This window comes from Varanus komodoensis, unplaced genomic scaffold (genome assembly GCF_004798865.1).
Source record: "Varanus komodoensis strain SLA01 unplaced genomic scaffold, ASM479886v1 scaffold2, whole genome shotgun sequence".
NCBI lineage: Eukaryota > Metazoa > Chordata > Lepidosauria > Squamata > Varanidae > Varanus > Varanus komodoensis.
In genome coordinates, this window is record NW_025335568.1 from 45,232,786 (window position 1) to 45,253,844 (window position 21,059).

General features: G+C 38.5%; 1 protein-coding gene across 1 annotated transcript in view; it reads right to left on the reverse strand.

Moving 5' to 3' along the window:
• Positions 1-21,059, reverse strand: part of LOC123022905 (histone deacetylase 9-like) — a 228,648-nt gene that overhangs the window by 33,525 nt on the left and 174,064 nt on the right. The window contains exons 3-8 of the mRNA XM_044429032.1: positions 20,795-21,036; positions 19,336-19,483; positions 16,808-16,934; positions 15,673-15,794; positions 6,474-6,605; positions 4,428-4,540 (exon numbers count right to left, since the gene is read on the reverse strand). Of these exons, the coding sequence (XP_044284967.1) occupies positions 4,428-4,540; positions 6,474-6,605; positions 15,673-15,794; positions 16,808-16,934; positions 19,336-19,483; positions 20,795-21,036 (884 nt within the window). The remainder of the gene's footprint in view (positions 1-4,427; positions 4,541-6,473; positions 6,606-15,672; positions 15,795-16,807; positions 16,935-19,335; positions 19,484-20,794; positions 21,037-21,059) is intronic.

The window sequence follows — 21,059 nt, forward strand, 5'->3', positions numbered from 1 at the left end:
GGCTTTTCTGGGTGTCTCCAAGCTGCTAGGCAGGCATCTATTTTTAGCGTTCTTTCCCAAGTGTTGCTAAGAATGTTTTCCTCACTTTTTTTTTCCTTTTCTGTTACTCTCTGTTAGTTGCCCATTTCTGTCATCCTCTTCTGTAGTCTGCCAGGTGTGTGTAGTTCTTGCTCCTCCCCCATCACAGTTTTTATTTTAAAAAAATGACACAGTAATAGCCATGGAATGCCAAAAATATGCTAAATGTGGCCTTTTTAGTTTTTACAGGCACTGCGGAACATGAAAAGATCCATTTAGTTTAGGAACAAACTAAGATTAATCTTGGTAGTGCTACATACTGGTAAACTGACCCCTCACTGCTTTCTGCTTAGCAAAACATCCCAGAAGAGTGAGAGATGCCTCAAAGACTGTGTGGTGCCCTGACACCTTGGGGAAGGGGTGATCCCCCATCCCTGCTGTACCATATGTCTCTATTATCTTTTTGGCACATAATACTCATGCTATTTTCTATTTAGTCCACTATTTTGTCTACTCTGACTAGCAGTATCTACTTAGGGTCCCAGATGACTCCTATCACATGCCATGTCATCCTTTCAGCTGATGCCAGGCATTGAACTGAGAACAAGTGAGCAAGGTGCCCCAGTGCTGATGGTACCTGTGAATACATTCCTTTCACTTTCACTGCCATTTACTGTTTGGATAAAGGCAGTGGTGCACTAGCCTTTATATGAGCAACTAATAACCACGAATACGTTATTTGTATGTCAGCCAGGAAATGCTGAGGAAAAGCCTGAGGTTTAAAAATATCTTAACATGTTAATGGATGCACCATGTTGATGCAGTACAGGGAGAAGAGTCACTGGTTGTCTTGGTGTTGAAAGTAGACTAGAGCCACTTCTAGAGTACAACCCTATCGATACCTATGCAGAATTAAGAGTTCAATGGGAATTACTCCCCAGTAATCAAGTGGAGGATTCCAGTCTTGATGTTTTAATCCAGGTTCTGGGCATTGTGGCTTTTGCGTTCAACCTAAATATGGTACAAAACAGACTGGGGAGGGATCCCTCAAAGTTGGAGCATGTGCTTTGCCTTCAACAGGTTCCGGGTTCAATTCCAGCAACTCCAGGTTGGGAGTGCTAGAAAAGACCAGAAGGAACTGCTTCCAGTTCCATACTGCATTTCATGGACAATTAACCCAAGTCTGGAATAGGGAGCCTCCTGTGATTTATGCAATATTTTGTGAAAGGTTTTTCAATTTGCTACTGCTGAGCTGAACTGCTTTGGCAATACTTCAGAGTGAAAATCAGGGGTGTGTCAGGAACATGACGTCTTGCTCCTCACCACCAAACCAAACTGTTCTTTTCAATTTTCTTCTTTTCTGTCTGTTTCCAAATATCTCAGCCATAGTACAGCATGAAGAGAAAGAGAGAGCCATCACACTGCCAAGGCAATCCAAGGACTCTTCCGTCTTCCCACACTGAGCTGGTGGGAAGAGATGGAGACGGGATGTGCTGCTTTTTCCTTGCCCTCAATGAAATGGGTGACCTTTACCTTTCTTTCAATTCCCCGAGTGCTGGTCAAAGGAAGAGGTTAGTGTGGTGGACCACAAATATGCCTGCAAAGCCAGGGCTTGGGGTCTGGCACAGTTAACATTAATTCATCTCAATAGTTGATATTATGCTTTGGATGCAGGTTGTTCTGAAAAGATGAGCAATGTTAAATGCCCACAGGTACAGCATAAAATAATTGTCAGTCCCTTGTTGTTGTTGTTGTTCGTCGCAAAGTTGTGTCTGACCCATCATGACCCCATGGACACCCCTTAAATATTCAGCCCCTAAATGTTCACTAATTCTCTGCAGACCAAGTAGAGAATCCTTACATTATAAGCTCGTTCCTCTCAACTGGCACAAATGACAATGTACTTAATGTTAGTGATAATATTGAAATTGACAGTTATTTGGTTCAGCATATCAATTAGCCTAGATTGTGAAACTCTTACATTGCAGAATCACTGCCATTTCCTCAAAAGTTATCTTCTAACTTCAAATGTTAGCTGAAATTCTGCACAAGTGCAATCAGCATTCAGCCATCTAGTTGCTGAAGGGTGGAGGGACACACAGAATTTTTAAAACATTACCTTCTTACTCTCAGCAAAACTATCACTGAAGGAATGTGTTTTCTCAAGAACTGCAAGGTGCTACCACTCTCCTGGCTTTTAGGTTGTGAAGACACCATCTTTTTAATTTAGTCTTTTACATTCTTTAAAATTGCAGTACGTTCCCTTGATATCTTTTTGGAAAATAAGGTCATACATAGATGTCAGCCATAAGTAATGAACAATTGACTCCCTGAAAACTGGCATGTAATTTATTTACAAAGGGTTACTTTGCTACCTGAACAAGTGGAATGTCTGAACCATGGTACAAACTGAAGCATAGTTCTGAGAGGGCAATGTAATACTGGCTATGTAGGTAGAACCCCTGCATACTCTAAGCTGTGAGAAAGCAGTCAGAAAACAAATTAGGATTGTTTTGGTAAGCTTGTCAGGAATACTTATAAATACCAAACTGATTCTGAACTAAGCCAAGCAGAACTTCCCTATAACTAGTTAATGCTTGTGATAGATTTAAACATTTTCATGAGCTATACTCCATGAAACCTGTGAAAGTCTTTTTCTCCTTTCCCTCAGATACTGACCTTTCACAACAAGATCATGTTTATTTTCATCAGAATCTGTTTAAAACCCAAATCTAGGAAAGCTTGTATTGTCTTTGATGCCACTGTGCTTACTGTCTGGAGATTAATTTGAAGGCTGCAAGAATTTACATACTAAACCTGAATGCAAGCAAAATGACAGTGTCTAAAAGGTATAAATGTATATTCTGCTAAGAAATCAACAGAGCAGACTTCCCACCACTAGCTGGTGATGATAGTAATATAGTATTATTGTTACTTTTCTCACAGCTGTGCTTTAAGATTACATGACAGCAGTTCACTTATAATTAAAAATAAATCACTTGCTACAATAAGCTGCTAGAGAGTAACCAGCCAAATTATTTTACTGCCTTAAAGTATGTACTGCAGGATAACAAACAATGCATTTAACCAGACAGGAAATTACCAGCCTGAACCACAACTGAGTAAAGTTGAAGTATTAAGCTGCCTTGAATCCAGTTTATTTAGACTAATAGATTGTATGAAGCTTTGGTTATATGTCAGCTCTTGTATATTTTGTGGTTCCATGCTATATGTCTAGGCCTTCTGATGTTTTCTACTTACTAAAAGCTTGCATGATCCATATTATATAGAATATATTCTAAATTGAATGTTTTTTTTCACTGTGAAGTTAGAACAAATATTACAGATCATATTATCCTACTCATCTTTGTGAAGGATTAAACATGTACAACCTTGGATTTAAAATTTAAGTCCCTCTGAATATGAGTTGAATGGATCCATCCAAACTTTAAGGCATACTTGTTATTATTTCACTTTGAACTCAACTTTCACATTATTCTACATCTATTGTAAGACTTGTAATCCATAATAATGACATCTTAGAAAAGTTAAGTAGGGACCTGGCTATTCATATAAACACTTTGCCTCTTGCTGAAGGTTTTCTCACCATTGTACAAAATGATCTTAAGTTCCATATTCACAGATTCTTCCATATGCCAGTATTTCTCATCAATATGTATAGGTGTGAAAGCTGGCCAGTGAAGAAAGCTACACGAAGAAAACTGATGCAGTCAAAACATGGTGCTAGAGGAGAAGTTTGTGAATACCCTGGACAAACAGAAGGGTGAATGACTGAGTTCCAGATCAAATTAAACTAGTGCTTTCCCTAGAAGCAAAAATGACAAAACTGAGGCCCTCACACTTTGGGCGTATCATGAGAAGGCAAAACTCCTTGGAGAAGACAATCATGCTAAAGAAAAGTCACCAGCAGAAGAAAAGAAAGACCAACTATGAGATGGGTTGACTCAATAAAGGAAGTCACAGCCTGAACAGGGTTGTTATTGATAGGACATTTTGGAGAGCTTTCATCCATAGGGTAACCATAAATTAAAGATGAATTGACGACATATAACAACAACATCAGGCTATGCTTAAATATGTTATTCTGGGGCTGTGGCAGATCTTCTTTGACTTTTCAGCTGAACTTATCAACAACTGTGTAAACATGGAGCATATTGGCATTTACAGAGAGAGCTGTATAGGATGATTTGCAGAAAGGACTAGTGATTTCCCTTCTAATATGCTAGCAGATGTAAGTCTGTATGTCCTTCTTCCACTTGTTCTTTCCTCTCAGGTCAGCCTTATGTTGATATCATAATACTTTCTCCAATACCATTCTGAGGGTCAAATATAGCATGAACCCTAATAATTAAACCATTTCCAGGACAATGAAAGGATTCTGTTCTTACCTCAGCTTGGGAATTGGATGGCATTATGGAAGCTTCATTCTCTGCATTTCCAGTAGGACCATTGCTTGGTGAACTGGGACCTGATCCTGGGGAACTGCTACTGACGGATGATTCTGGGGCAGGAGGGGGAAAAAAAACACCGCAGTTAGGAAATAGCTTCTCCAAGCAACTGCATTTAGCATAAGACAAATAACTTGCACGTACAATGCATTCTTTTATTCCTTTCAAGATTTAATTTTTTCCCTTGTGATGCTTCAAATATACAAAGGACACAATTTATTATTTGGCAATCTCTCCCCCCGCACATAATGGCCAGTTTCTCAGTGGCAAGCAAGATACAGAAAGGGAGTTCCTAATGAGTAAAGGAAAAGGAAGTACCTTTGCCTGCATTCTCTGCTGCCTCTGTGAGAGATCAGCATGACAGAGATACTGGACTCCCAAAGGTCAAGATAACATGTCATCAATTCATGAGGCCTGCTGCCATTCCTAGGCTGTTTGGATAAACCCCTGGAGGACTAAGTTGTGAACCAGCCTTTATATGAGTAACCAATAAAAAACAATACCTCATTTGCCATGAATCTCTGTCAGTGAACTCTGAGGCAAAGCATGAAACTTAAAAATCTTGGCATAGCATTTAAATGGTTATATCTTAATGTATTGTACCACAGGAAGTTTGGCATGTTTTATTAAGGGCAAAGAGAAGCTTTCATTATATTTAGCTGAAACACCACACAGTTGCTGAAGGATGGATGCTAGTGAAAGTTTATAGATAGTTTATAGAAAGTTTAAATAGTTCATAGAATTATATGCGAATATATACTATACATATGGGTATGATGTATCTATGCATTGTAGTGTACCTTTCCAGTCTCACAGACAGAGTTTGTGCATGTATCACTGAGAGGTATATTTTATCATCAATCTTAATTGGTCTAGAATTTATATATTAGACCTCTATCTTTAGGTGCCTTTCCTCGTGTTCTTCTGTTTTACAGAATACACCAATTTTTCTCTAAGGGTACAGTCCAATTGATTAGACCCTTGGTGATCAAACTACCCCCCCCCCCCATCAGAGACTTCTGTTCATCCAACAGGACAGAAAGAGAGGTAGAGGCAATCTTTACCTCCCCGTCTAGTGATGGTGCTTCAAAGGGGTGGACAGAGACAGATGGCAGGCACCCAGGACAACTCATACCCTACTATCTCCCCTCTCTCGGTGCTTCCTAGTGTAACTTTCCCTTTTCCTCCTTCCTGATCTATATGGGCAGCCACAAGGATCAAGGATATTGGATTCTTCCTTCTAAGGCTGGAGTCTGACTCAAAGAGGGGAATCCCCAGTATCATATAGGCTCTTTAAAAAAAAACTAATAAAGTTGTTATATCTTCGACTAGGGTAAACTATGCTTAATATTTGAACATAAAGTAGTCAGTTCATATATTTTGGTATGAAGGACCTCAGATAAAGCATCAAAAACTGGTTTGAGAACATTCTGATTTATCCATAGGTTAAATCTTTTCATTTAAAAATGTTCAGTTCAATTTACCAGAATCAACACCATATCCTAAGGGAAACAGTGTTATTTTTTCCAGATGGGTAGAGTATAAAAATGACTACTATTTATTTTGTCCATCTGTCTAAGGCTTCACACATTTCAGTTAACACTAGATAATATCTTATTTCAAAGAAATCTTCAGAAAAGAATAAAGGTTGAAACCAGATAGAACCAGTTCAAAAACAATTAAGTTGGTGAGAGCTATGGAAAAATTATTGGTCATTCTTCTAAAAGATAATTGCCTAAAAGGATGCTTAATGCCAACTCTGAGTGTGCAAACATATGAATTTCCATTAATTCCAGAAGTACTTAATAACGAGTAAAAATGGTCTTGAAACTCTTATGAAAAATGCCGTGCAACTTTGAACTGGCTTCTCTAAATGATCAGTATACTCTTTAATTTTCATAAGATAATGGAACTCAATGCATGTAATCATACAGAACAGATTACCACAAATTTGGGTAGGGTCACTCCAGTCCAACCCTTCATTACCTGTCACCTCAAACAGTCTTTTCTTGAATGAGCAGACAACTGTTCCATCCTTCCTTCTGAGTAAAGGACTGCTTCTTCTTTCTGTTACCTTTTGCTTTAACCTGGACCGAACTTTCAAGTTGGGCTCTGAGGCTGGGAATGGAGACAACAAAATACATCATTACAAACTAGAAAGCTGTAAGTGGCCATGTTAACCAATGGGAACAATTTAGTATTAGTGTCCTCCTCAATTCATAAGAAGTAGAGAAGGCAACCACATAATAAGATTCTATTTACAAACATATGGTCTTGAACTTCCCCAGAACTTTGCTAGGTTTTCAGTTCCTATAGAGCTCTTTTGCTCTACATATCAGAAAACTATTGCATATGGTGTTCTATTAGTATTCATAAATCCATGCTGTAAAGGGACATAGTACATGTGTTTTTTTTTTCCTTGATATCTTTTTCTTTTGTACTGCAATGACATTTCATCCCACCCACAGAGCAGCTCTTAGGAAAAATCATGGAAAAATCCATTTCAGATCTTGTACACCACAAGAGTTAGTCACCTTCCTTAAAAAATTTATTTGCACATTTTATACACTTCTATTTTGCCAGTTGCTTATATTGTTCTGGCTTATTAAAGTAAAACAATCATGTTACTAGTATTTTAAGAAGACCTTTTCTCATCCCGTATCACTTTAAATTGTACTTTCAACAGGAAATAAGACTGCATTATCACTATTTTTGGATTTTGGATTTCAACCCTAATCCCTGCTGGCATTAAATTGGAACTGATAGTGAAGTCATCTTTGGCATTTATTTAATTTGCAGTAAGGTTATGTTCTATTTATAGGTTTTCATGCTCCCCAACTATAGATTTCCATATCTGGGCCCAAAGAAAAAAGCTCTTTAACATTCACTAGGGAGAAGTCCCACTTGCCTCCAAATCTGTTTTCATGCCCAACTGCTCTGATTGCCTTTCTATTTTTAACCACCTACCCATCACATCCAATCAGTAGCATAAACAGAGAAAGGAGTCTTTAGGTGGCTGTCTTAATTTATGATACAGTGGAAAAGATGTTCCCCTTTCATAAAAGAGGAAGTGCCATTATTAAAACCATTTTACAAATCAGAGAAGTCAAATCTTTTGTGGACCCCAAAAGTAAGGAAAACTAAAATCTTCAATGAAAGTACAGCTACAAAATCCTCTTAACAGAAAACAGAAGAAAACCAAAATAGACTAGAATTTAGTACAATCATTTCACATAAACACTCATGTGAGAAGAGCAGCTGCAACATAAACAATTCCAAAGTGGCTTCACAAATTTTGCTTTGGCATACTAGGTAGCTTCCTTTTGTCATCAGCAGTATTTCTAACCTGAACCCTTCACACGTTGATTACAGTCAGATTTACACTCTTATTCACACGAGTGCAGTTCGAAGCAACATCTGAACTCAGAGAGGATAGGTGCTTGGGTGGTCAATAAACCTCTCAGAAACCACAGATAGTTTTAGGGTAGCTGAATGGTTTGTTAACCACCCTAACCACTCACCCTCAAATGTCACAACAAGCCATCCAAGCTATGCTAATTACAGTCAGCCCTCATAGGGGTTGGGAGTGCAGGATTCCCACAGAAGTGGAAAAACTGTGACTCTTTCTCCCCCCACCCCCCACCAACCTTAACTCTTAATACTGTTGACCATACGTGTACTGGTAGCTACATTACAACCACCTCTTTTGCAATTTGAATAACCTTTAGCGTAAAACCAGACTTGAGCTCATTCTGCATCATGAGCCTCATGTATCACCTCATGCCCAGTCCCAAGCCCAGTGTCTGCCCCACCCTCACTGGGTGTGGGTGGGGGGCACCATTCCAGGCCAGCCGTGGCTACAGCTAGGAAGGGGAGCCTTCCCCATGCCACTGCCTGTGGAGTAATAGGTAGCAGACTGCTATATGCTGCAAAACTCCAAAAATGCCCCATTTAATTATTGATGGCAAACTTGCAAATAATCAAGTCTGTGAAAGTCAAGGTTTCTATATGCATTCAGCATGCACGGGATAGCTAACAAGCAAGTATGGCTTGTTAACCATTCTGCAAAAGCCAGGTTGCATAGGATGCAGAAAACCTTGCTTTCAGTCACCAGCCATACATGCATACATAGGTATATATGGTTCTTTGTTGGGGTAGATCAACCTTCCTCACACCACTGGCAGCTCTTTTCCCTCTTACATGGCTGATACAGGCTATCCTTCTTGCCACAAGGCAGAAAATATCTTACTCTGGAATGAGAAAATTGTTAAGCTGGGATCTACCGTACCGGAACCCAACAATTGGCTTAAACTGGCTTGAATGGTAGCATTCTGAAACCTAATTGGTTTGGCACCCAGGGGACAGCAGTTATTTTATTTACTTACTTACTGCTCTTGCATACTATTCACAACTATCAAAGCTCCATCAAAGTTATGGGGGAAAGCTATATTGCACTTTTAATTTAGAAGGGAAATGGAAGAGAATGGAAGTTTTTAAGACCAGACATTTTTCCCCTAACCAGACTAGGCTCCAGACAGTTCAAGCACAGCAATGTCCACCCAAATATACCACACTATTTTTGGTAAATTTAGGTATGCCTAATTCTTGAAAGGATCAGCCTGGTAACAGATGAAGGCTTTGTAGTTTAGGGGAATGAATATGTCTATAGGTGACATGACAAACTGAATACAGTTAAATTATTTTCTCTCTCCAAAAACATTTTAACTGTATTTTTATTTTTATTTACAGTATTTGTATACTGTATACTGCTCCATATCTAGGCAGATTCTGCAATAGTGAACAGTGGAAAGCTAAGACGGATATGATGATAAAAACAATACATGAAAAACATTACAACTACAGCTGCTTGGAAGAAAGGCTTCCTGGAAGAAAGGTCTGTTTAGCAAGCATGGAAAACAGCACAAGGGTGGTGCTCGCTGAAGGCTCTTCTCCTGGTGGAATCCAGTCAGGCCATGAGCCCTTATCAGACCACAGGAAAATATCCTCTCTGACCAAGCACGTTGAAGGAGAAAGCGTTCCCAAGTTTCCTGGTCCCATGTTATTCGTGGCTTTGTACTAGAACCTTAAACCTGGTTCAGTAGTGAATAGGCAGCCAGCGCAGTTCCTCATCAAAGGCGTAGCTTAGTGAAAAGGGGCATCTCCCGACAAAAGCTGAGCTGCGGCATGCTGCACTAGCTCTAGCTTCCACAGCAGCCTTAAAGCAGCCCCCTCTTTGAGCACACTGCAGTAATCCAGCCTTGAGGTTACTAGTGCCTGTATCACTATGGCCAAGCTATCACAGTTCCAGCGAAACCGTTGCTGGCAAACCACTTAAAGCCAGTGGAAGGCATTCGGAGCTGTTCCAGTGACTTGGGACTCTGGTGACAGCAACTGCTCTAGAAATAGCTCCAGACTATAAACCTGATCTTTCAGAAGAGCAATCCCATCCAGAATTGGCTATAAGCCTATATTCTGGGCTGGGAACCATTCACTCTCAAAGCTTCCATCTTGCCAGGATGCCATCTCAGTTTACTGGACCTCACTGAAGTCATCCCTGAGTCCAGGCACTGATCTTGGATTTGCACAGCCCCCCTTGATGCAGTTATCACAAGGGGACATAGCTGTGTGTCACTGGGGTATTAATGTTGTTTGATGCCAACTCCCCTAATGACCAATCTCAAAGGCTTCATACAGATGTTAAACACCACTGGGGAACCCTAAGGAACCCACAGCTCAATAGCAAGGGATCTGAGGAACAGACACCCAATATTACTGTATAGTATTAAGCCTACAGGTATGACTAAAACAACCACAACACAGTGCCTATCTTTACAAAGCTTCTGCTGCTGATAATGATGATGATTATCATCATCATTATTTAAGAAGTTATTTGATACCATCAGCTACAGTATCCTTCGGGAATGACTCCCTGAGTTAGCAGGAGGATACTACAAGTGTATATTTCCATGCAAATGTGTATTTCTCTAAGCAGGATCAAACACTAAAATTGTGACCAGTTTGAATCAAAAAAGTGTTGCCTTTAAACAAGTCTTTCATTACTTAAATGTAAACAATGTATTCATTTTAAGTGCCCTGTTAAAGAGGAAATACATAGGATTTGGACAGATATTGGGACATTGCTTCCCAAAGAACTCACCAGCATAATATCACTTTATAGCGATAGCCTGTTCCAACTACAGATCAGTACTTTATGAACTAGGTCAGAAAAAAGAGATGGTATACTATATCATGAGCAAATTATTTATCTCGAGGCTATGCATCTATGTATAAGAAACCCGAATTTCAGAAAGCAACCTTTTGTCATGGCTTAATATGGAATTAAATGAAAAATATTTTGTTACATTTATCCTGCAGGCTACATTTGGAAAATCCTAGGCACATAGGGTTCATCATAATAAACCGGATCATGAATTTTGACTTGAACAATTTTTTCATTGATATAATAATTTGATGCAATAAATTTATGAAAGCTGATCACTTTTCTTCTACTGTAATCTCTACTTCAAAGTATACTGAACTGATGTAGAGTCTGCAGGAAACAAAATAAAATGGATACAAAACAAATTGTTGCCCGTTGCTTTTGTTATTTGGCCACCCAAGCTTGTTAACAGCATAACAACTTAATGAAAACTGGGCTCAAATCTATAAAGCTCCCTAGTTAAGCTTGGGCCATTGCTATTTCTCAACCTAACCTACCTCACAGGGGCACTGTGAGAATAAAATGGGGAAGAACCATGCATGTTGCATTGAGCTCCTTGGGAGAAAAGTGGTATATAAATGAAAAAAAATTCCCAAAGAAATGCAATTAAAACAAGCTTAATTTATGTTTTGGTCTTTTCCCCCCTTTTTGGTCTGAAATTATTAAACCAGCACAATCTAATTAGCTTCATACACAATGTAACCTTCCATCTGGTAGAGTAATTTAACAGAATTAATTGTATACCACCATAAGTCAATGAGGCACTGAGGAAAACCATTGAAATGCTATTTCCTTTCCTTTGGAAGAGAATTATGTACAACTTCGGCATGATTTGCATTGCTAACAGTGAAATCCAACTGGGAGGAATCACTCTCATTTATATTACTTTCCCATGAGAAAATCAAAAGAGAACTATAAAGCTAGTTCTGTTATTCATAAATAGCTCCAGAATACTTAATTGGCTTTAACCAAGACATGTTACTTGGCAGCAAAAAATTTTAATTGCAGTTGTGAGCCTGAGTACATATTCAAAGCAACTGTACTTCAAAATTGCAGTAAAATATATTTTGTCAACAAGCAACACATTGCGTTTTAGAGACCGACACTTTCTTCTCTCTTCTAAGAAAAGGGAACTGTTGCTTTATGAACTGCACTGGCTGCCAGCCATTCTTGGGCCCAGTTCAAGTGTTGGTATTAACTTACAAAGTCCTAAATTGCTTTGGCTGAGGTTACCTGAAGGATAGTCTCCTTCCATGTGTATCTGCCAAGACACTAAGTTCACCCACAGAGGCCCTTTTCCAGGTCTCCCTGATGAAAGAGGTAAGACATGTGGCTAAGGAAAGAGTCTTTTTAGTAGTGGCACCCCAACTGTAGAATGTTCTCTTAAATTATTGTCTTTTGGCACCAGGTGAAGACCATTTTATTTTCTCAGGCTTTGTAGCTATTTTGTTTTAAACTAATATATTGTTTTTAGTTTTATTTTGTTTGAAAGTTATGCTTTGATACTCTGTTTTATTATGTTACTGCATTTTATGGTTATAAGTTTCGTGTTTTGAGAATTGCCTTGAGAAATAGTTGATATATAAATAAATACAGTGTCCAATAAATAAAAATAATGAATTCACTCTGTTTCTTTGGTTATACTTTGTGTCATGTATATATGAATTCAACTGGAGAGAACCCTTAAATAGACTTTTTAAATAATGCGTATTTTCAACCCAAATATACTGCTGAGAATTTATAGATACATCATTTGACAGTTGTATGTTAATGCTGAATAAATATTAATATACAACTGAGGTTGAGAGGTAGAAGTCGAGCAATTCCCTGGTTCCTTTGAAGCTTATGGATGAAATAAAACTTTCCTATGAAGAAGCAGGCTCAAAATTAAATTAAAATGTCATATTGCTTGGCTGATTTTGTTTAGAATTTATTTTGTTTAGAATAACAAAACCTGCTGCTAGCTGGGAACTAGTGACACTGACTGTTCATAGTCCAAGGAAAGGAAAAGTAGGGGGGAAGACCACTCCTTGTGACAAAGGTCAAAAATTTGCTGGCAAAGAACCTGTCTATGCACAGGAACGTTTCAGGGGGCAGCTTTGTCTGAAACAGTCCCAAGAGAATGTCATAGGCTCCAGAATGTCCCTTTGCCTAAGGGATGGCCCCATGGCCATACTGATCAGTTTAGGGTCATTTCACTTGTGTCATTCTAGTTCCTGTTGTTTTTTTCATCTAAAACTGTTGAGCAGTCACTGGAAGCTTTGTGAATACCTTGCTGAGGGCTGAAATTAGGCACCTCCAATTAGGAGCCCAAGGCCTGTTACATAAACAGGATATATGCAATATGTGAACAAATTCTTAGAGTTGTCATCAAAAAGAGGTCCTTTCCTCTATGCATGTTGACTGTTGTACTGATGCTCTCTGCCCACTCTTTTACTTTGAAAGCCTGCCACATAAACAGAGGAAATGATCAAAATGAGATCAGTCCTTTATTCATTCATATAGTATGTTGTGTTTGTAAAAGCACCTCACAGTTAGCTCACGTGTGGCATGCCCAAATATTTGGAATAATGTGTAGAAAATGTCTGGCTTTAATTATATTGTAGTCCTCTTACGCAGACAATGAGAATTGAATTAAGAAATTTTTGAAACCCCCACAGAGAGGTAAAAGTATTAACAGCTGCACCAGAACTATACTGTTAAAATGTTTGAACATGTTTGCCTTTACCAATCAACAATTTTACACCCCGTAAATATTATTGGTGCTTTTTAAAGACACACAGACATTAATATTTATAAACAGGGGAGGTAAGAAGCCAAATTTATAAAATTGCTTGGAGAGCAAACATTATATTATATCATATATAATGACAAAGATATAAGATAATGAAAATGGTACTGTGGACCTGGGCGTGTATCTGTTTTAAGCTAAATAGCTCAGGTTCTGCTGGCAATGGAAGTCTGCTGGCAAAATAAGATTTTGAGGACCTGCATGCCAGGAGCTACAGAAAGGGGACTGCCTCCACTTAGAATGGCAGTGTTGGATTCACCCCATAATATAAACTTGCATTTTATTTTAAATTCTGCTCACTGTGCTTTGGTTTGTGTGTAGTTCTGTTACTTACTAGTATTAAATCATATTTTAAAGTGTCATTTGTGGCGTCACATAGGTCTGGTTCAATTAAACTCAATTTTCACATGTGTTTCCCTGCTTGGCTCTTGCACAATCAAGGATTGGAGAGAAAACAAGATTTTCTCAGCCGTGAACAACTTTTTCTGTCTGCAAGTATTGTATGGTAAAACTCCTAGCACAATTTTTACTGAAATGTTTAATAACTGTGATAAGTGAAATATTTTCAAATGCAGAGTGGGGTATAGGAAGCAACCCTCTTATTCCAACTGTAGCTGTATTATTATGGGATAAGGAAAACACTCTTTTCCTCACACTTGCTTATATACACTGTCACCAGCGTACCAGCTCCAACATCGAGCAACTAAGCAGATTCTCATCTTGCTATCTGCTATAGCTCCGGCTTATCAATATATATTCCTCTGTGTTGGAAGACTCTGAATCAAGGTGTTCTATTCTGCTTTCTATACAAACAAGGATTCATTGCCTCAGATAGTAAGCCATCAGTGAGCATTTGGTTAAACCTCAGTGATGTTGGAAACTATATTTAAGTTAATATTAAATTGCAGAGCAATCTATAGTGTAAAAGTGATACAATAACACTTAAAAGGAAAACAAACAAAAATAAAGGTATAAGATAAAACTTACAACAGGCTAAAACGTGTCCAAAGTTAAAATGCTGAGGCAAACATAACTGTCTTCTCCATCTGCCTATATGTGAAATGAATGAATCCAGACACAAGCCCAACATTCTGCAACTCTTGTGTCTTCAGCTAGTGATGAAGAACCAAACAACATGGCACAAAGAACAGCCTCCCATGCCTTACAGCAAACTGCATTTGAAAGTAAAGGGATTTTTCAAAAGCCATTTGTGATACAGTATGAGTTTGCTGTTTAAAAAATTTCAACTGAATAAATAGCACACTCAAATCCCTTAGTCATATCTAAAGAAGTTTTCTAAGTGAAAACAAGGCTATTTTCATATTAAAGCACTCATACGTTATCAAGTGTCCTTTCCTTCTCCTTTCCTCCTCTGATGTGCCCCCGTCCCCCTCACCCAAAAAAAAAAAAAAGATTGAAAGCTTCCATTTCTGTTCTATCAACAACTTAAACAACCTTGGATTCTAAACTCCAAATTATTATGTAAGCCACCTTGAGTTCCTTGAAAGGAAAAAAAAAGTGGAATATAAATATGATATATAAAAGTAATCAATCGATCAATTTTAACAATGGTTAGTGAAAAGAATGCTGCTTCTGCATTCTTTCCACTCATTTAAGATTAACTGTATTTTATTATTCTTTCTACATTGCACTTATATCCCACCTTTTTTCCACCTGCTTTTTGAAGTTCAGAGAACATAACATGATGTGATAATCCAAAATGGAAGTGAGTGCTTCAAGGATAGGCAGAGGGCGTATGAGGCCGAAGGAAGGCAAGGTTCATTCTTGTAACATTGAATGAGAAGTGGGAATCTTCAGGAAATCTCCACCCTGCAGAACCCCATGAACCACAATCCTGCTTCCAACAAATCATCCCTTTTGGCAGAGTAGCAAAAAAAATGAGAAAGTTTGTTGCCCAAATTTGGTGGCAAACCACTATGGAGTCTCAGAATGGCCAAAATTAACTTGAACACAATTCAGCAGTAGGGGCTGTCAATGAGGGTGGAGAGCACACATGGCCTGCACGCATGTTGGCCATACTTGTGCTAAGCCATACTTTAGCATTACATTGTTGGCAGCCCATTATATGCTAAAGCCAAATTAAGGTCCAATTAGGCTACACAGGAATTGAGTCAGAACTGAGTTGGAACGTAAAGTCAACTTATCACACTCACCAGTTTTCCGGAGTGGGAAATCATCCTTAGCATCTTGTGCTCCTGGTAATGTGTATTTGTAGGAAGGAGATGTCCCACTAAGGGGTGGAGAACTTTGATCCAGTGAGGTATGGTGGGCAGCCCTAAAGAAGAGGCAGATGCTCACTTCAATGACAGGAACGACACATCTGTTTTATACATAAGTTTTGACTACATTTACAACTTTGAAACCCCCCTGCCACCTTCCTAGATTTTTGGTACTGATATTTTCCCTTCTGTTAATAGCTTGACTCTTTCAAATGTTTAGAAACCTAAAGACAATACACTAGCTGTGATTTTACAGTAAGTTATGGAAGCTCTCAGGACTTCAAGAATTTCTTCTCAGGTTAAATCATAAGCAGCATACATAGTACATTCTATGATATTAAGGCTTCATGATATCAATATTACCCCCACTGGTATGGTGTCTAAACAATTCCTGTATTTTCTAATTAAAGGAAGGTCAATCTCTGGCCCATGGCCTTATCTGCTACACAGAAGTTGTCAATCCAGTCTTGGAACTCTTCTGAATTCTTCTGGGGATTGGGCTTTGCCTCCCAACCCTGCCCCCTGCAGGAATCCCTGCTGTTATATCTAATCAATGAGCAGAGATAACAGTGGGGGTGTTCCTACGCTCTGAACCTGAACGCAGACTGCAGATAACAGCATGTGATGCAGGCAAGTGGGTAAGTCCCTCCTGTGATCCTGCAGCATGGATGTTTACCTGCCCCATGCCCTCTTTTCAGTAGGATAAGGCATGGAACAGGCCAAGCAGTTCCCTCGCAGATGTACCAGGTTCCTCCTCTCAATGCACTCACAGATGACCTAAAATATCACCTGCTCTGCATTGTATCCCCAATGGAAGAGAGCACGTTGCAGGCGAAGTAACATTACTGCACACAGTTTAGGCCCGTGGAGTGGAATGCCAAGGAGGGAGCAAATAGGCTTGGGGTACCAGCATGCTGCTCATGCACATCGCAATTTAAGTGACTTATGAACCTATATGCAGTATTCTAAGTTAAACTCTGCTCTGTATATCAGTTATAAATTTAAGGTATACTGACATATATGAAATGAAGTATGGTTAGGGCTTAAGACAGCAGAAGGCTGAACGTACGTGTACCAGAGCTTGGGGTGCCGGCTAATGGAATGATTCTTCCCATTGGCTGGAGAGTCTTTTGTTGCTGATTTACTTAATAGGAACTCTTGAAGCTTCTGTTTCACCTCTGTACTGGCCACCGCTCCTAAAACATACAGGAGTTTCACATATTTCCAGTCCTACAAACACTATGAATTCACATAAAAAACACATACTCGACAGTTTTGCTAGAAAAAATGTGAAAATGAGCCTCTCCATGAACTTCTGCCTTTTAAGCTTGAGTGCTTTATGCTTACGGTACAATCTTACACATGCTTACTTTGAAGTAACCTTCTTAGTAAGTAGGCAACATTTCTTCATCAGACAGAGACTAGTTTTAAAGGAAGACATTATTCATGATGAAGGTGGAGAAGAAAGGCATATTAAAAACCCTTTATATTAAATGAAAGAGAGATATGAAAGATACAGCCAGTTTGGTCTTTAGAAGAATATCGGTACGATGCAGGAAAAAGCAGAAGGGGGAGTGATTGCGCAAGAGCATCCAAGCCATTTGCTCCACTTTATTTTTGATTTGAGGAGCAATGAGAGAGGGGTGCTGTTTGGTGGGTTGTATCCAGGGCCAGAGCAAGGTTTGCCTGAACCTATTTTGTTATCCCTTCAAGTTCCCAAATAAATCTTTGGGCCTTTTAATGTATATCAATTCCTTGGTATTTTATTTCAATACTAGCAATGTGCTGCATTATCAGATGTATTATTTATATTCAATGGCAAGGTGCTTTCATTATCTATTTATTTATTGCAATTCCTATACTGCCCAACAGCCAAAGTACTTTGGGTAGTTTACATGAGATTAAAACCTTAAAAATATATAATATTTACATACAAAACACTCAACAATAAAAATCCCAGGAACAGTTAAAACCTTAGTTATACGTGCAAATGACTGGGAACAGAGCACAGTCTTAACCTGGTGCTGAAATAAGGTCAATATTGGCATCAGGCAGATCACAGTGGAGCCATTATTCTGCAATTGGGGCCTATCACCAAAAAGGTGCTTTCTCTTGCTGCTATCTTCTGAACCTCCCTCAGTGGAAGCACCTGGAAAAAGCCCTCAGATGACAATCATAGTAAATGGGTAAGAGATCACAGACAGTACAATTTAGTCATAAGAGAGTTTGATATACTACTTCAACATAACGAAAATGATAGGTACAGCCATGAACCTGCCAACTTCAGTACCACAAATGCATTGTGGACTTGCAAAGTTATTATATGCTACAGTTGTAGGATTTTTAAAAAACATAATGGTTCTGCTTTTGGAATAAAATATTAGTAAATATTAGCAGGAATGTTATATATGGATACACATACAAACATTGGATAGTTTTCAAAACTACAGTACAAACTATATGAATGAACTTTGAAATGTGTATGTAAGTGTGATCCGTGAAGAGGCACAGGTCCCAGAGAATCTTGTTTTGAAACACAAAACTTTACACCATTTCATAAATAAATGTGTATCATTCCTCTTATAAGCTAAAAGCACCTTTACAAGGATGCCATAAAGTTCTCAGTTTTGCTGAACATTAACACACATTTTATTATCAATGAGAAATTCCAGGGGAATAATGAATGCATTTGATGGTTAAGATTGGTTAACTCCTGCAAATAACATTTTTGAAGCTCTGATGCTATGCAGTTTTCACTCCCATTCCATTTGCGAGGGGAATTATATGTATCTGCCTCCCCCTAGTGAGTATCACATTCTAGTAAAATGTCCTTCTTTCTGAATTTATTTGCATTATAGCCACAGTGATGGAGAGTTACGCTAGTCAAAATGAACACACTGAGCTGAAAAGCAATGACTATGCACAAGGTCTTTGCACGTGTGGTATGTGTGTTTTTGTGTGTATCTATGAATGCATGTACATGTGTGAGTACGTGTGTGTGCATCCACTGCAGATACCAGAAAAATCCACAATAGGTTCAAATAAGTTTGAATTTCTGTGAATCTGATCTCTGGATGCCTCAGTGAACTGGAATCATTCTACAGACCATCATTTTAAACTTTCAGTAGTTTTACACAAATGTAGTCACAGAAAAAATTAAAAACAGCCACTGAAAATGCATGATTTACTCCCACAGAAGAAGGCAATTAAATGTGTATTTTGGGGGGTATTTGCACATTTTCAGAAGTGCAAATTTGTGCAAGCATATATAAATGCATTTCTGCAAAAAGTGATTCCATTGATGAGCAGAAAATGGAATGAAAGAAACCTGAGAATCTACCAAGGGCAGACAGAGCAGGTTTAACAAAGTTGTATATCTTTAGTATATGCAGAAAAACTTAATTAATATGCAATTAATAGGGATGAATCTGAGTTTTAGTGGAATAGCTGCATGAATCTGAATGGAACTTCCTTGTCCGGCTATGTTTTTATATGTACAGTTAATTACTGTATGGGATGTGGTAGTGGAGGCAGTTGGCAAGCCAACAACAGTTAGATGGGCTGGTTCCAACCTGGGCCTGGACTAACAGATCTTACTTTCTCGGCTTCTTTCTTTGCTTCTGATTGAAGGAAGCTGCTCTCTGCGATGCCTCTCCAGTTCCTGTTCTTGCCTTTGTTGCTCCAGTTTCTGCTCTTTTTCAAGGAGTTCTTGTTGTTGCTTAATGGCTATGAGTTCCTGTTGTAACTTACGAAGAAGAAAATGTAATCAGCAAGTATATTTAGGCTAGAAGTGGTCCTATTCCAAACTAAAGTGAGCCACAGGCCAGTCGCATTGAAAGCAACGAGAATTACATTAGTCATGTCTAACTTGTTCCATAGGCTTTGATAATATTAATGCCCAGACAGTATATGTTTTTCTTCAGAAGTATCCAACTGATTTCAGTGGGGCTTGCTCTCCATTACGTGCCTATAAAATGGTAAGCTTTAAGTAAATTTAGCAGGATTATGACCAATCACTAATTTTTCTTCATTGCATTCAGATTTCTGTTCTTCTAATCCAGCATTCTGATCTTTCTTAAAAATAGTGTTGTAAGTTGTAGCATATTAAATATGTTACCTATTGAGTAACTACCATTCAGCTACCAGATTTTTACATGAATACATTTTGTGACATTTTTGCATATTTTATGTATTTTAGTCTTAACATAGAAGACAAAAGACAAATTTCACATCCAGGTATTTATTCCTCTGAAACACTGTTAGGGGTATAAGCAAAAAAGGCAAATCAAAAGGCTGCAGGTGGGACTGGGGGTTCAATGTTCATGTTAAAGACCATACTTAATTTTAGTTCAGATTAGAAAAGCTAGTATAAAAGAAACCTGCATTTGATTTTTCCATTTTAATGATTATACACAAGCCTTCTTGAAGATAAATGCCAAACCTAAAACAGGTAATAATAGAAGGCATTTTGGGAGCTGAACACAGTTGAATCTCTTTTATAGAGATATTTTTATGACAGCTATGCAAAATAAAGGGTGCTTAGAATTTCTGAAAAATTGCATTTTTTTCGTTTTGTGAATTAAGCCCTTTATATATCTTGCTGAATTTTTGCATAAATATGCAAAATAGGACCACATAGTAAAAAAATGGTCTTCTGTGCACATCTATCTGATTCTATCTGTGAGTCCAACGCAGAGATTAGAAAATACAGTTCTTAAGCAGATTTTTTTTTTAACTGGCTGGGAAGTTTCCAGTACATTCTGATCCAAGCTATCTTGTTTTGCTGCTACATGCTTGCTGTGACATGGTTTACTTTGAATCACTTACCTACTGTATACTTTTGCAAACATTCTTTATAAAATACAACCAAACCAATATCTATAGGCAAACTAACACAATATTTCACTGCATACAATGCTCACAAACAAAAGGAATAACTCAAGTTCCTTTATTCAAGTACTGTAAGGCTTCCTGAGGTCTATTCCTTCCCCATTTGATTGGTCTTTGAACATTTAGTTTATTAAGATATCTCAGGAGAGAAGCAACACTTTGCTACCTTTATGTGCTCCTGGATTTGAGCTTGGTGCTGTCGTGTCAGGTTCTCATGCTGTTTCTGAAATTCTGCTATCAGAAGCTGTTTCTGAATTTGCTGCTGTTGCTGAATCAGGAGTAACTCCTGCTGCAGCTGCTTCTCACGTATCATTGGGTCCACCATGGGAACCATCATCCTGAGATCCGTTCGCAAGTCTAATGGTGTGATAGGTTCTAATCCCACGGGAACTTCTGACTTCACATCCACTAGTATACAAGAACAGAAACAG